This window comes from Zosterops lateralis (assembly GCF_965231275.1).
Source record: "Zosterops lateralis genome assembly, chromosome: 1".
NCBI classification, from domain to species: Eukaryota; Metazoa; Chordata; class Aves; order Passeriformes; family Zosteropidae; genus Zosterops; species Zosterops lateralis.
In genome coordinates, this window is record NC_139762.1 from 95,223,424 (window position 1) to 95,239,763 (window position 16,340).

At 36.0% G+C, this 16,340-nt stretch overlaps 1 protein-coding gene across 1 annotated transcript in view; it reads left to right on the forward strand.

Annotated features, from left to right (window-relative positions):
• Positions 1–16,340, forward strand: part of NETO1 (neuropilin and tolloid like 1) — a 61,794-nt gene that overhangs the window by 29,441 nt on the left and 16,013 nt on the right. Inside the window, exons 5-7 of the mRNA XM_083867471.1 lie at positions 4,236–4,277; positions 4,389–4,516; positions 15,743–15,971. Coding sequence (XP_083723597.1) covers positions 4,236–4,277; positions 4,389–4,516; positions 15,743–15,971 — 399 coding nt within the window. The remainder of the gene's footprint in view (positions 1–4,235; positions 4,278–4,388; positions 4,517–15,742; positions 15,972–16,340) is intronic.

Genomic DNA, 16,340 nt, shown 5'->3' on the forward strand with positions numbered 1-16,340 from the left:
TCTTAAACATTGATGGATAGGAGTTGAATATTTATTTTCAGTCAAAGACAGAGAAATGAAAAGATAGATATATATGCAGCTGTCTGATCAGTGAATAAAAATTTACAGTCTTCCTACTTCTGATTAGGAAATACGGCTTCAATCTATTGTGACTACTTTCCGTATGTAACCATTAAAAATGAGATTTTTGTATTCACAAACAGCAAAAACTCCCCTAGGTTTTAAACATCAACCCTTTGTAGTGTATGGTTTATTCAAATAGTTCAAGTAATTCCTCCACATCTCATTTATAGAAGAAATGAGAGAAAAATACATCAAAAGTTATTCAGCATCAGAATTTTGCATTACACATTTCTTTCCTCTTGACTTTGGCATTGCACATTTCCTTTCTCTGGACTTTGAACTGTACAGCATTTGCTCGTGTTCTTTACTGTAGATACTGAACTTCAGATATTTAAAAAAAAAAAAAAAAAAAAAAAAAAAAAAAGTGTAATTAAGTATAATATAGTCCAGATATGATCAGGAACACATAAACTCAATCTTCCATTTTTGAAAGAGATATAAATTTTTGACTTATATCTGTTGACTTCCAGAGTGAGATATCTATTATTTTTTATCAGTGAAAGCGCAGGTTTGAAATTCGCCATGCAGAAAGTGCACAGATGAATTTTATATGAAAAGCTAAGGAAAGATGAATAAAATGTGAGAAGTGAACTTACAAATTTTGTCTTTGTAAGAGTGAAAACACTAATTTTTCTGTATTGCAACATTACTTTTAAGAGCCTTGTGCCATCTCTCTTTGAAGACAAGTTGAATGATCTTTATAAGTGTGGATTTTTAAATTTAAAATGTGGTCTTTAAAAATTGATTTGCAAAATACTTAGCAGCAGAACATCATGTTGTTAGCAATTAGTTTGAACTTTATGCATTTTTCCTATGTCTCACAGAAATTATTCAAGTAATATAATTTTAAACAATTTCACTTCCTGTGTAAGTGACATGGAATGAGGTGTCACATGCACACGTGCATGCATGGGTGGGAAAATGTGTTTCTGTGGGGATATATCTCAGCTGGGCAATCCCATAACATGCTGCAGTGTACTTGTAAACAATGTAATTTGCATACTTTTTGAAGATTTAATCTAGTTGATGTACAATGCCTTTTAACTTTACATTTTTCTTTATTTAATAAGATTTTTGAGCAATCAGGTGCCCTAACTCCTTGCAATTAGCTTCCTGTTTTTCTATTTAAATTCTGTGTTTGCCAGCTGCTTAGAAGAGCCAGACTTCTTGCATAGGAACAGTGAAATGAAAAAGAAAGAAATGTAGTACGGTTTCCATGGAAAATATAGATTCCAAAGCCAGCATCCAAAATCTTTAGAGTGTCCCAGGACCTAGTGGAGCTTTTTGAAACCAGGCCTAAGTATTTCATATTTCTCCTGGCTGGATGGATATGTTCCTGCAACTCAGAGCAAATTCCACAAAATCAAGTCTCCGTTGTGATAGAGATTTGTCTAACTTCTGCTGCTACCTCAGATAATAGGTCTAGATTTTTAATTTGTTATTTGACTATTATCCAATTCTATTGTTCAGCTATTGTTTAGACCACCTCATCTTGTCCAACCCCCTTTTCAAGCAGGGTCACCTAAAGCTGCTTGCCTAGGATCATGTCTAGACAGCTATTGAATATCTCCAAGGATAGAGACTCCTTAACCTCTTGGCTACCTTGCTAGTCCTGAGTCAGCTCACACTGGAGAAGTGTTTCCTGATATTCAGATGGAACCTCTTGTCATTCAGTGTGTGCTCATTGCCTCTTGTTCTGTCACTGGATACCACTGCAAAGAGCCTGGCTTCATTCTCTTTGCACCCTTACATTAGGTTTTGTACACCTTGGTGGGATCACCTCTGACCTTTCCCTTCTCCAGACTGACTAAACCCAACTCTACCTCCCTTTCATCGTATGTCCCTTAAAAATTTCAAGACCCTTAGTCAGATTGTCTCTAGCAGCTCCATATTGCTTCCTATTTTGCCTCTGATTTTTCTCTCTCCTTATGAGTGATGCATTTTATTTTTCACAGAAAAGTTTTCCAGTCTTGGGTGTTTTCCTCATGGGAACATGATTTTCATCTGGTTATTGGAAGATCTAGCCAGTCAGTATTTATATAACATTAATGTTCTGACCCAGCTGGACCGAGAATAACAGTTTGATTGAATTACATACAGAAGACCTGCTAAAATCTAATCCATTTGATGGGAGACTATTTAAAAAGAAATATTTGATAGTTAAATATGCTCAAACATGGGTGAATTTTAAGCATCTGTGATAATACCTTATTTACAGTTTTTGTTTTTAATATAGCAATATTAATATAAATATTTACTGAAGGTTTATCACCTCAGGTGTCATAGATTTTAATTCCCTGTCACTCTTGAAATGCTGAGAGCTTGCAAAAATTTATTTTTTAAAGCTGAGCAGATCTACCATACTTCTACAATGTTAGCGAATTGTGCATTTTGATATGGGTTGCTACTAACATTACTGTATTGTTAAAGGAGAACATACTTTCAGTGTTGTTTTGTGGGTCAAATTATATGGTCTAGATTGTACTTCAGCCTGGATTCTTGCTACTAACACTGCTTTATATGGGTAAAACACTCATATGGGTAAAATTCTGGCAGGACGGTTTTTTCTTTCTTACCTCTTATGTACTTTACTAATGTGGTGGAGTGTTTTCAGTAAATAAGAATAATCGTTGCAAAGTAATCCTCAGTAAAAGGAAGAAATGCAATGGTTACGTGAGATATTGTTGGGATGGTAATTTGAACCATAAGTAAAAGTAGATTTCCTCTAAGTATCTCACTTTCAGAGTTAGATATCCCAAGCATCCCAAGTACGTCAGCTGAAATATTTGATTACATTTAATGTTGTTGGTTATCACATATATCTACCGATCTATAAAAGTGCATAACAATTAATACTAATTGCCTACTCAGCTATATTTGCAGTCCTGTAAGCTCATGAGTATTTACTCATGATTTATGTTGTGCAACTGTAAAAGAAATTTGGGAAGAACAACAGCAGCCTGGTTATAGAGAGACAATTTAAAAAGCAATTTTAGAACTCCAGTTTTTGAAGTCAACACATTTTGACCGTTTAGATTAAAATGGCTGATCTTACTTATACAGCACTAGACTACTCTGTTATATTATCTGGTTATGATTCTTACTGTTCTTAATTGACTAAGGCTAGAGGGAAACAGCAGCTTTTTTGTCTTGGTTGTGAGTTTAATTTTTTTCATTTGATACATCTCTTTCTTCCAAAGTTTTTTTTAAATTTATTTATAGTCCTTTTTACACTGACCCAGTTGTGAAACAAGAAGATCAGTTTCATGTGCAAATGAGAAAAACAGTGCACAACATTCATTTTAGGTAGAAAAGCAGTGCAAGCGATAAAAAATTTCCCAGACAAGACCAGTCTATTCTAAGAAATAATTTCTTTAAATGCTTTAGCCTCCCATATTTCTGATTTTGGACAGTATCTTCAACCTGAGACAAATTGTGTGAAATTATGGTTTATATGTGTATGGTTGTCTATTGAAGCACAGGTCTAATACCAAGCTCATTTCCTCTCTAAAACCACGATACAAGCCCTCTCAGATAGTAAATTATCTGATGGAAAATAGCTCATGATAGACTTATAACCTTGTTAGCACAATGACTACTAATGGTTATTCTTATAACCATTCTTTCTTCCAGTAAGACCAAATGGATGTTTGAGACGAAGAAAGTGTCTCCTCTTTGTCAGTAGGGATGGCAGAGAATAAACATAAACACAGAATTATGTTCAGATTTCTCTAGTTAAATGCAAAATAGGCAAAAAGATTCTGAATGGATCTGTAAATATATCCTCTTTCACTACTCTGATGTATTAAAATGTCATGTGGTTAGCTGTGTGATGTTCTGACTTGCTAATGTATGCAGAAATATTTTTGTACCCTTCTGAAAGAGAGAGACAGAGAAAGGCAGGATTTCATAACACAAAAAAAATAGCTTGGTATGATGGTATCAATAATTTCTGCATTAATAATTATTGTGTTGCCATAGTTTTGAAGCTGTTCTCATTTCCAAGAAGTATATGTATAATTATATAACTAAAGTGCATTATAAAATTTGAGCATATTGGCATAACATGCTAGATATTGAACAAAACTAAATTTGTCTTTCTCTGTTTTAAGATCCAGATTTTAAGGACCTTGGTGTTTTGAAGCCATTGCCAGGTTGGTATGTTGTTTTTGGATTTTTTCTAACTTGGAGGCCTTTATACTCTGCTGTAGAAAACATTTTGTTTGCTGTTCAGGTTTCATTTTTTCTGGTGTTTTGTTATTCAGTTTGTGAGTTTGAGATGGGAGGACCTGAAGGAATTGTGGAATCTGTACAAATTGTTAAAGAAGGAAAAGCTTCTGAAACTGAAGCAGTAGACTGTAAATGGTACATCCGAGCACCACCCCGATCCAAGGTCAGTCCTTCATCCACTTGCTGATTTGCCATTTAATTTAAGAAATTGACTTTTTTAATATATTGTGCATTTCTTAGTACAGTCAGATCTCGTTTAATAACTTTACAGCTTGAACTGTAAACTATTTTTTCCTTCTGCTGTGGAAGGGTAATTTGTCATCTCAGCCAAAATAACCACATTTCTCAATAAATGATGATTTGGGCAGTACTAATGTGCTTTTTGTGCCATAAGTAATTTTCTTAAATTCATCTTTAATTTTGCTCATATTTTTAAAGAATCTATGTGTGTTTTAAAGTAGGAAGTAATCTTATAATTTTAATTTTCAAAATATTTCAAATACCTAATATAAGGTCTACTAAGGGAGCACTGCTGGCTCTCTCAGGTCACCATTGTTTCTTGTCTAGGAACTGTGAAAATGGACCTAATGTAAATTAATGTTCCTCTGTGTATGAAGTCCTTAGTTCCTTTGGTTTAGAGACACAGACAAAGAGTGTTCTCATTTCTTTTCCTACACAGTCAGCAAGCCAGGGCTTTGTAAGAAAGATGAGAGGGCTGCATGTTGAATGAATTCAAAAATACTTTTCTTAGATTCCCCTTGATTTTTTCTCTTATCCATAACTTATCAGTTATGATATGCATTGATTGTTGCTGGCTACATTACCACTTCTCCCCTCTTTGCTATAGGAACAGCTTTATGCCTCCTACCTACTTTCATTCACTGTGTAAAAGACACCCCACAGTATACTTTTTCTATCTGTCTTATTGGGCAGGAAAGGTTTTAGAAAGAATTTATATGTGCACTACCCTCTGCTGTCTTAAAACAGATAAAGGCTTTTTTTGTATAACCTCGGTGAGGAGACTGTACTGAATATGTAATTGTCTCATCATCAGAATAACACATGGATGAATGTTGAAGGATTCTTTTCAGGAAGGGTTTTCAGAAGAGAAAAAGTCGTTAGCATCAGCATTTTTCTGTTGGGAAAGTTTAGGAATAGAGTGGGCTTACAAAGACTACAGATAAATTATTTCCAGAAAATCTTATACATTTAATCTTCTACATATTTTTTACTTTTGGATAAAATTAATATTGATAGAGGTTTTCAATTAATTAGATGAGCTTCCCATTTTGCTACACTAAGTAGTGATATGAGATGATTGGACTGATGAATGGATATTCCATGTGTTATAGGCAGCTAATATTCATTCAGGGCAAATCCCAGTATGGATACAAGCTTCAGGAAGAACAGATGGAGAGCAGCCCTCCTGAGAAAGTTTTAGGGATGCTGGTGGATGAGAGGCTGGACATGCCCCAGAAATGTACACATCCAGCCCAGAAAGCTAATTCTGTCCTGGGCTGCATCAAAATCCATGTGGCCAGCAGGGTGAGGGAGGAGATTCTGCCCCTCTGCTCTGCTTTGGTGAGACCTCACTTGGAACACTGCATCCAGCTCTGGGGTCCTCAGCATAGAAAAGACATGAGCCTGTTGGAGCAGCTCCAGAAGAGGGCCACAAAAACAGTGAAAGAAATGGAGAACCCCTCCAGTGAGGAAAGGCTGAGATGAAAGGTTATTCCATCCAGAGAAGAGGACTCTGGGAATATGTTATAGCAGCCTTCTAGTACTTAGGGGGAGCTTGTAAGAAAAAAGAGGAAAATATTTTGTCAGTAGCAATAAGACAAGGTGTTTTAACCTAGAAGAAGGTAGATTTAGACTAGATATGAGGAAGATGTGATTTTTACAGTGAGAGTTGTGAAACACTGGAACATGTTGCTCAGTGAGTTGGTAGATGACCATCCCTGGAAACAATCAAGACCAGGTTGGATGAGGCTCTGAACAACTGGAATTTGTTGGAAACATCCTTGCTTATGGCAGTGAAGCTGGACCAGATGACCTTTGAAATTCCCTTCAAACTTTAGCTATTCTCTGATGTATTTAGGTCGTAGTAGAAAGAAAACAGAATTGTAATTAAAATAGGCACAGTTAATTAAGCCAATAACATTTCTCTATAGTCTAAATTCAAGTTTATGGTTGATCATATAATGTCATTGTGTTGTTCTTACTTGGTCTAACTCTAAAGTTCTCTATGATTCAAAGCCCTGCTAAAAATCCGAATTTTACCTACCTGTAGTATTTGTCTATACTTCAGTTCTAATGTGAAACTCCAAACTAGGTATTTCTGTAACTGGAAATCCATCGTGTATCAGAAGAATACTACACTACCACTGTTAATAGAGGGCTAAAAATTAAAGTTCATTAATTCTTCATAAACTTCCATACTTGTGTTTAGTTTTGTTGCATTCCAAGAAGCGTATCCTAACTGAAGGGCACCTGGAACCTGGAAGGGAGAGCAACAAGAAAGTTTTAGAAAAATGAAGTAATACCGAATACTATTTAATGTGATCTAGATTACATTAAATTTATGATTTTAGACTTTGTGAAGGAGTGTAATACAATACAATAAAATGCTTTAACAGGGAAGAAGGAATGTTCTAATGCTCATGTCTGCAGGATAACTCAGTGTCCCACACTTAGAAAGAAAGTTTCAGGTTAGATATGAAGAAAGAAAATTTAAACATCAGGGAGGGCATTAGGAATGTTTGTTTGAGAAAGTTGGTTCAGCTGGAATTGTTAGAGGTCTGAAAGTGCAGGTTAGATAACATCTGTGAAAAATGAGAGAAACATTAATAATCCTACCTTTAGGCAGAGGGCTGGACTGGGTCATCTCTTGATGGATCCTGTTGTTCCCATCTTACTGAATTATCTGAGTGGAGAGATTAAGCAATTAAAGTGTATAAATCAGTGTTTCCTAATGTAGAGCTGAAAGGTTTCACAGCAAGCTAGGAAAAAAAAGAAAAGGTTCTTCAAGCCTAGATCCATTGTTAAGGGGTAAGTCCAATTTAGCATTTGAATTTAGTGTGGTTTTCAAACAGATATATTTACGTACACACAGACAAGTATATACCTGCACAGATGCACACACATACAGTTATGGTTTCATCATACTAGGACAAGCTGAAAAATATGCAGTTATTACAGAAGGAAGTGGATAAATTTTTAAGAAATTTGTATGAAGTAAGTTTTGTAATAAGATTATTTATGGATCTGATTCAATTGAACTGGAATCTACTGTTCATTTTTTACAGTCAGCTTCCTTTGTCCCTATCTAACCTTGAATTAATGACATAGTCAGTACAATTATTTAGTGACATCATTTTAATTTATGTCAGCTTGCACCTATGAAAACAAGCTCTCCTGCTAAGAACAGTGAGAACTCAGCAGGCATTTTTAAACCCACATGTTCCTGTACTCTGGGCTGCACAGTTTGTTACTGGGAATTATGCCTAAAAGGCAAGAGTTTCTCAGAGAGAGTTTGTGTTGGACTTTTTCATCTTTAGTTTCTTAATTAAACTGTGCCAGAATGTGAGTTGCTTGCAATTTCATTTGGCGTAAGCTCATCCAATCTAAACTGTCTAAAGAAGCAAGATGCAAGTCCTTCCCTTGGTTTCCAATTCCAGATTGCAGCCAAGTCTGATCTCAATATATGAGCAATGAGATCAGCCAGGAAATGTGTACTTGAGGTCTCTAAGCCTGAGCTTCAAACAGACAGTCTGGGTCTAATGCTTTTATCTTCGCTGATCTGGAATGGGACAGAGAGCAGAAAATTTGTTGCACACTTAAAATAGAGTTATCACTGATTACCTTATATCACATACATACACACACACACACACACACGCATGCAGAGAAAAATAAATCTGAAATGCATTCAGAACTCAAACATTCTCCAAGTGCAGAAGGCTGCAGAAGGCAGTCCGAACACAGCTTATATGCAGACCTAGAGTCTTACATGTGAAAGTGACTAGTTGAAAAGACTGTGTTTCTTGTAATCATTCAAAGTCAGTTCCTGGTGAGTAAGGATAGCTGAGAGTTTTGAGTAGAGTAATACTAGGGATTCTGCATTCATGTGGAATGTGACCCCAATTAATATTCAGACCAAGAAAGGAAAATTAGGAAGAGAGCTTCTGACTGAAAGTGCTAATCCACCCAGAAGAATAAAGTTCTGGAGGAACCTCCTCATCTGAAAATTCTTCAGTGTAGAACAAAGCCCAAAGAAGGAAGTATAAGCTTATTACACAGTGATTTGAAAAATTTCAGAGACATCATTGGCTGCAAGCAGTGGATAAGAAAAGATTTTGTATATTTAGGAATAGAAAATAAGAAAATTAATAGAATTATAATTTCCTTACGTTATGGTAAGGGTGAAGTATTAGAGAACAGTATCAACAGATGTTTTTCTGTGTTGGATGAGTCAGCATAGTTTGACAAAGCCCCCCATTATCAGACTCTCTGGGCACCTCAGAAAACAGCATCTAAACAGGAATTAATTTGTATGTAGTCCAGTAGAAAAAAAAAATCTATTCTGAAGGAATAAGCAATAAGTACATTTAGACTGAACAAATAGTGGAAGTTGCCTCTTTATTTGCACTATGAGAGATAAAATGAAGTTATAAGGTAGTTAGGAAAAGTGATGTCAAATTCTCTTGCCCAACCCAAACAGGATATTGGACAAAGGTTATAGGATGCAAAACTTAACACAAGAGATTGAGGAAACCCAAAGTGTCAATTAATGAGTATCTAGTTTTGACACATCATGGCATCATCCTTAACCCTGAGCTGCCAGTGAATGGTGGCATCTCTTTCAAGCAGAGCCATTGGGGAGCAGTGGGAAGGGGACACATGGCGCATGGGAGGGGGCCAGGATGAGGGAGGCCACAGTGCCAGGACATGACTGATGAGACTTGGACAGGCCTGTCCATGGTGGCTGGAGTGTACTGGTGGCTGGCCTTGCCCAGGCAGCAGGGCTGGCCCAAACACAAGCCAGCCAGCAGCTCGGCACTGGCTGAGGCTGGGTAGTGAGGAATAAGGCTGGGAGTGGGGCAGTGTGACCCAGTGTGACCAAGATATTTGCAGGTTTGCTGAAGGTTTGTACTGCTACCTGGCATGCTCCTGACCAAATGGAGGGATGACTCTTTTGGTTCCAGGTGCCTGCCTTCGTGGTGAGTGTAGTCTAGATAGAGACTGGGTTATTGTGTGCATTTCCTAGACAGTTAGGAGGAAAAATGAAGTGAAGCAAATTGCAGAGCTGTGAGTGAGTCTGTTTAAACTGATCTGACTAAACCAAAACATTTTCTGATCTCCCATGTGAAGTGGAAATTTGTGCTCTTAGATGAGACCTTCAAGAAAAGCAGTTTAAGCTGTCGGCACTGGCAGGCTAACATACACTAATTTTTGGAGGCTTCTTAATCAGTTGTAGAAGAGAAGCTTTAAGTAGTGCACTAAAATTTAATAGGAGCCATTTGTGTGGTAATTCTTGAAAAATAAAATTTAAAGGCTGAATAACCTAACAGCCGGAGACACTTTTGCAAGCTTCAGATGGTCTCCTTCTCTGAAGGAGCTCTGAAGCTTACAAAAAGCTTAAAAAAAGACCAGTATATATATATGAAACTAGGTGAATAAATTATGTTTAAAAGAGTAGAAAATATTATTTACCTGTGTTAAACTATTAAAATCCCTTATGTGAAATAATTTTCTGAGATGAAGATGCGAGACAAGTACGTGTTTGGAATCATATATATAGAATCTGTGCTATGAAGGTATGTCAATGCACACACCAGAGTAACACAGTCAAAACCCTCACTTTTAAGTTACCATGAATCTATTCCATCCAGGTATAGAAATATAACAAACCTCGTCATCCTCAAATCAAATAGTTATTAAGAAATGTAATTTTAAAAAAGCTATTAAAGAAAGTAATAAAATGTCTGCTAAAGAGAACAATAGAATCAGGATGTAATCTCCAGTTTTCAGTGTTATAAAGCAGAACAGTACCAAGGAGCTGTAAATGTTGCTGACTTGTGAGCATTTTTGGACTGTACTAGAAAAAAATGAGGGTGACTTGACAGAGTAAGTGTCAGCTATTGGATAGTCACAGAAGTTTGAGGAAACAAATAGGACAAAGCAAAGAAATCCAAAAACTGTCTAGAAAAATGGTGTTCTGATACATGAGCCTTGGCTGTGAATCACAGTATCTTAGAAGTACCATATAAAATTGACATCTTTGATGGACAGCTCCATCTCCAAGCTCCAGAATAGAAGAAAATACAAGCTCTCTCTTGTACAGCATGGTCCCAGACTAGTAACAGAAGGACCAAAAATGTTGAATAATCCCCCAAAATAACAAACAAAAATCCAAAGAGATCATGTATTGTTAACACTTGTGCATTGAAGTAATGTTGATTGAAAAAAAAAATCAGCATCCAAACAAGAGAAGAGACCATTTCAGATGACAAATTCAAGCATCATTCGTAATATGCTTTTTAGGCTGCTGTACTTGGTGTCTGGTTGCCTTGAAGGAGTTTAATTAATGTTGCACAATCTGCTTTAAAAAAAAACTGGGTTTCCCAGGCCTAAATACTGGAGGACTCATCTTGAAAGTACTTTGTTAATCACACAAAGCTGAAAAAGATGTAGAATAAAGCAGGTGCTGTAACTGATCACTGAGCAATGGGACAATTTAACCTCATCCTGTGCTTTCAAGTGAATTGACTGAACCCAGAAGGTGAATATGCAAAATCTGGACATTACGCTTGGATGAAGAGGAAGTTTTTCTCTTATGCCTAAATTACTTTTGGCAGCTGAACGATGGCTTTTTGTTTGGTTTGGTTTAAGGCAACTGAGTGTCTGTGCAGATATATTAAGTCTGATATGCTGGGATATGGTTTGGAGCTTTTCCTGACTGGCCTGATCAATCATGTTGTCATCCCTAACCTTCAGTGATTGATTAAAATTAAGAACTCATAAAAAGTGATTCAGTATGAGGAGATTATATTCTGAACATTTTACCGAGGTGATATAGTATTCTTAGTTTATAATAATTTTGGGGGTTTTGCTAATATGTTTGGTCAGAGATTTTTGTTGTTTTCAAATTTAAATGAAAAGAAATAGTAAAACTTTCCCAGCATTTCCTTTTTTTGAGTATCATTTATGGTGGCAGTACAAAACTTACAGGTGACAAGAGAATTATTTAAAATATAATGTGACCGAGTGTAAATACATATGTCACAGTTGCAGTGAGGCTTCATCAGTTTTGTTGCTAATGACATTGGCATTTGCAGTGACATCTCAAAACTCAGTTAATCTAATACTTGAGCGGCCCCCTCTCCTAAGTAATGTGAAGCTGATGATTTGACAAAAGTGTCTTATTAAAACTTGGCAATAAAAATGTGAAAGAAGAAGATATGGGAGTTATGCTTCTTCTTTCAAATAAGATGTTCTCTTCACTAAGAATGCCTTGATTTTTCTAATATAATGTGTCAGTATCTATAGAAATGTTCATTCCAAAAGCTCCTATTAGCATCAATGAAGAAATGCTTAATGAAGGCAGATGGTGGTGTTTGAGTCTGTGACCTCTTCTTTAATTCATATTCTTTCAGAGGAACAAAGTTTCTTATCCACTGCTGGTAGAAGTAATGGCTAAGATCTCTGTAAATGAAATAACCAGTAATATTGATAATTTTTTTCTCACTTTCTGATGAATTTTTAGTGACATCCATATACCGGTGAAAGTAATGAGAATATTGCCACTGATTTAAAAAAACCCTATGTATAGGGAACATTTTGCATTAGATAAGAGTTTGTCATATAATCAGTTTTATTCTTTCCCTGGGGAACTCAATTTATTATTAGTCATTTTCTTCTGCCAGTTTGGGTCTTACAGCCAGTGACAGGAACAATGGCAAATATATAGCAATGAAACCACACAAGCTGGCAGGGGCGTGCAGATGCAATTAAATTATTCCAGCTCTTTAAAATAAAATCTGATCCAATATCAGGTTGTCAGTTTGTGTAATCAGTTTCCAGTTTTTAAAAATGGACTGCAGTCTTAAGCCAAAGGTCTGATTCAAAAAAATGGATTAAATTATACCCACTGATTTTAGGGTATGTTGTATCAAGTCCTCAATATATAAATTTATATAAAGTTCTGGGAGTAGTCATCTCCAAAGACAATTATGAGAATGAAGCTCCAACTTACCTCAGAATATCAGGAACTTATTTTTGCTAATTTATGAAACTTCATACCATTGGAGAAAGCAGCATCTTTCTTCTACAGGATAGACATAGATTTTTAAGTCAAATATTTCTTTCCAGTGGTTCCTCTAACTATCAGGTCTATATATGTTATGGTGTTGGCTGAATTTCTCACACAGAGGAAGGAGCAGGTATGACCAGCAGCAGAACTCAGGCTTGGGAAGAACTGAATGTTTTGGCTTCTTCACTGAAAGACTCAGAACAAAATGCTGAGTTATTATTCTCTTGATTACTTTTCAGTATTTATGACTGCTACTCCAAGAAATATTTTACTATTTTATAAGGCTAGTGTGCCTCCAGAAACTAAAGAATGTCAAACGATAAGCCCATAGAAATAAGATTTTGTCTCTACTGCTATATGAACAGTGTTTTTGAACAGATCAGGAATAATTGATGAATGCTGGAAATTGCTGGGAGAGCTGATATTCTGTAACCACTGTGAGGATTAGCATACATTTCTTGTAAGAATGAAAACTCATAAAAATTACATCTCCATACTGAAATGGGATACCCTTTAAAAGACATACATGTGCTTAGATATATATGTATATGCACATGCAGTTGTACATATAAATACATATATAAAAGACAGTAGGATAGAAACAGCGAACACGTGAACAAATGTGCAAAGCTTTTCACTCAGCAGGTATAGTTTTGTTATTGTTCTGCCCTCAGGTTAATGTAATTTTTTTCTGGACTAAATATGAGCTTTCCTGGAGTGGAAAATAGATAAAAAATGTGATGTGATACATTCCACTATAACTTTGTGGTCTATCACTATATATATATATATATATATATATATATATATATATATATATATATATGAAATATAAATGGTGTACATATGATAGGCATATATAGAAACTATAAGTAATGATTCATGACAAAGCATGTTGCAAGCCTTCTGTTCTCTGTGAACCATCTCTCTGACACGTTTCTCTTCCTGGGAAACAGTCACATGTATGCAATATTACGTACGACCAGCTGCAGGAAAATCTCATTGCACTGCCTGTGACAAGGCTGACAAGCACTGGGGCACCTTTCTGAAGCAGACTCTTTGGTTAACTGAGAAAATAAGAGCAAGGGGCACATTTAATTCTCTGAGCTTTGCAGAGATGGGCTATGGATTGTCTCAGCAGCTTCCCAGGGGAGTCTGGGTGCCAGGGCCACACAGTGATTGTTGCACCCTTGCTTGAGAAGAAGTATCTGATGTGTGGGACACAAAAGCAGCTCTCTGGTATGTCCCAAATATGGTCAGTTGCTGAGTGTTTGTGTCATGGCTCTGCCTCTTCCCATACCTCCCTCCCCCCTGGGGGATTCCCTTGTGTGGGATCTTTCTCTGTCAGCACAGTAGTGCTGACAATATCCATGTTTTACTGAACAACCAGTAAATGAAGTGAGAAACACTATAAAAACTATACCATGATATAACATATTTCCATCTCAATATGTCTGTTTTTATTTCTGTTAGTTGTTTCATTTTGTAGAGACCATTGCAAGCAGATTCCTTAATTTATAGCATGTAAACTCCAGGATACATGGTGAAAGTAAAATACATTTAACTGCACTTTAATGCAAATATATTCCTCTGAACTCTTCTGAAGGATGGAAATGATGGAATATGAGTAAGGGTTACTGTAAGATTGACAGATTAGAAAATAGATGTGCCTTTAGAATACTTATTTCATTTGCTAGTAAAAATTTTTCACAAATATTCTTTTCAGAGGGGCACTTACGCCAAGCATAACAAGGAATGAAAATATACCATAATATACTACCTGAAAAGGCCCATTAAAAAATCTGAGCTATTATTAAACTCTAGCAGACTGCTCGAGAGCACATAATTCGCAAACCATAAGAGCTTTAATATATTAATGAGGTGAAATTTTGTGTCTTGTTGCTACTAGGATACGCACTGCTTGTGTACCTTTTGAAAAAGCAGAGAAGCTTATTAAGCATTTGTTCTGTGTATATGAAAAATACCTGAAGTCAATAAAACTGTTTGAAAATAAGAATATTTGATGTATAATACAGTGGGGTTTCTTTTTTAGTAATTTTTTTCAAGTGAAGATGCATACAGCTCTATGCTGTGTATGTTCACCTCCTTTTTATACAATTTCTGCCCTAGTTCATCTTGCTGTATCATTCTCCTGAAATCTCATGAGCCTTTGGCAGTTTGATTATATATCATGTATCTATTAAAAATAGTACTTGCCTTCTCTGTGAATTGAATATTTGATGTTGCTTTTATAATCAATTGCTTTTAAAATTGCTGGTTTTCCCTATTAAAGTCTATATGCACTTGAATATCAAATAGTAGCTTTTTATCCTCAGCCCGCTTCTTTTTAGGTAGATTTAAAGAGTTCTTTGCAAAGGGCAATATATCTATTACTTTATGAGATGATTTAGCTGTATGCAAGAGACCTAGGTTTCTAGGAGTTTCCACAAAATACGCTTGATTTCAAGCCTGTTAAATTAGGAAAATTTATACCATAATGCTTTGTTTAGAAGAGCTGAGATAGTAGCCTGATCCTTGAGGAAACATAAAAAGATTAATGATGGAGTTCTCAGAGTCTCACTTCCTGAATCAGTGTAGCAGAAACATATAAGATGACACATTGACTCTGGGGAGGGAGTGAGAGTGATTTGCCTTATTATTTCACATGTCAGTCATGTAATAGAGCAATATTGTTCCAAACAGTAAAAGAAGAAATTTCTAGCTTATCTGTCCTCCAGCTTAAAGAACCATTGTGCATACTTCTGAAAAAAAAAAATAAAATAAGTAATTGGAAATTAGGACCTTACTGTGGATAAGAACAAAGAAATATCTAGATTTTCTGAGAGATTCTACTTGGAAGTAAGACAAAATACCAGGAAGTACAAACAGTGCACAGTTTGCATATTAATGGCCTTCCAAGGAAGTGCCCTGTGGATCAACAGCTCCAGAAAAATTGTTTCGGTGGGATTTGTTACATACTCTTTCTCCTGCAATGTAAAGCAAAGTTGCTTAATGTGTTTTTTTCAGTCATTCTCAAATATCTGTCCATGTTGCCTTTGTTGTTTGATTGATTTATAGATCTATTTGCGATTCTTGGACTACGAGATGCAGAATTCCAATGAATGCAAAAGGAATTTTGTAGCAGTCTATGACGGAAGCAGCTCTGTGGAGGATTTGAAGGCAAAGTTTTGCAGCACAGTTGCTAATGATGTGATGCTGAGGACGGGTCTGGGTGTAATCCGCATGTGGGCAGATGAAGGCAGTCGAAACAGCCGATTCCAGATGCTCTTCACATCTTTCCAAGAACGTAAGACCCTAATCAATGCATCTGCCTTTCAATTTGTTAAATGGTACAAGTCCCAAAATCTGTTAATAATTTCTTCATGCAGAGCAGCCACTGAAGTATGTTGCCAAACAGGCTGTGTAAATATTCAGCACAGTCTTTATTCCAAGCATTTGTAGTGAGCAGTAATTTGTAATGCAGTAGACAGACCAACAAGATTCAAAAACAGGAAAACAGGAACAAGTGAATCATGACAGTCATATAACTGTGAATTTTTGTTTGATCCCCAAGCTACATGCAAGTTTTTCCTTACACAACATGGAAAATAATACAGCTCTGAAAGTTTTTTATCAAGTCAGATAATTTTCTCTGAATTTGATTTTTAGATCTCAT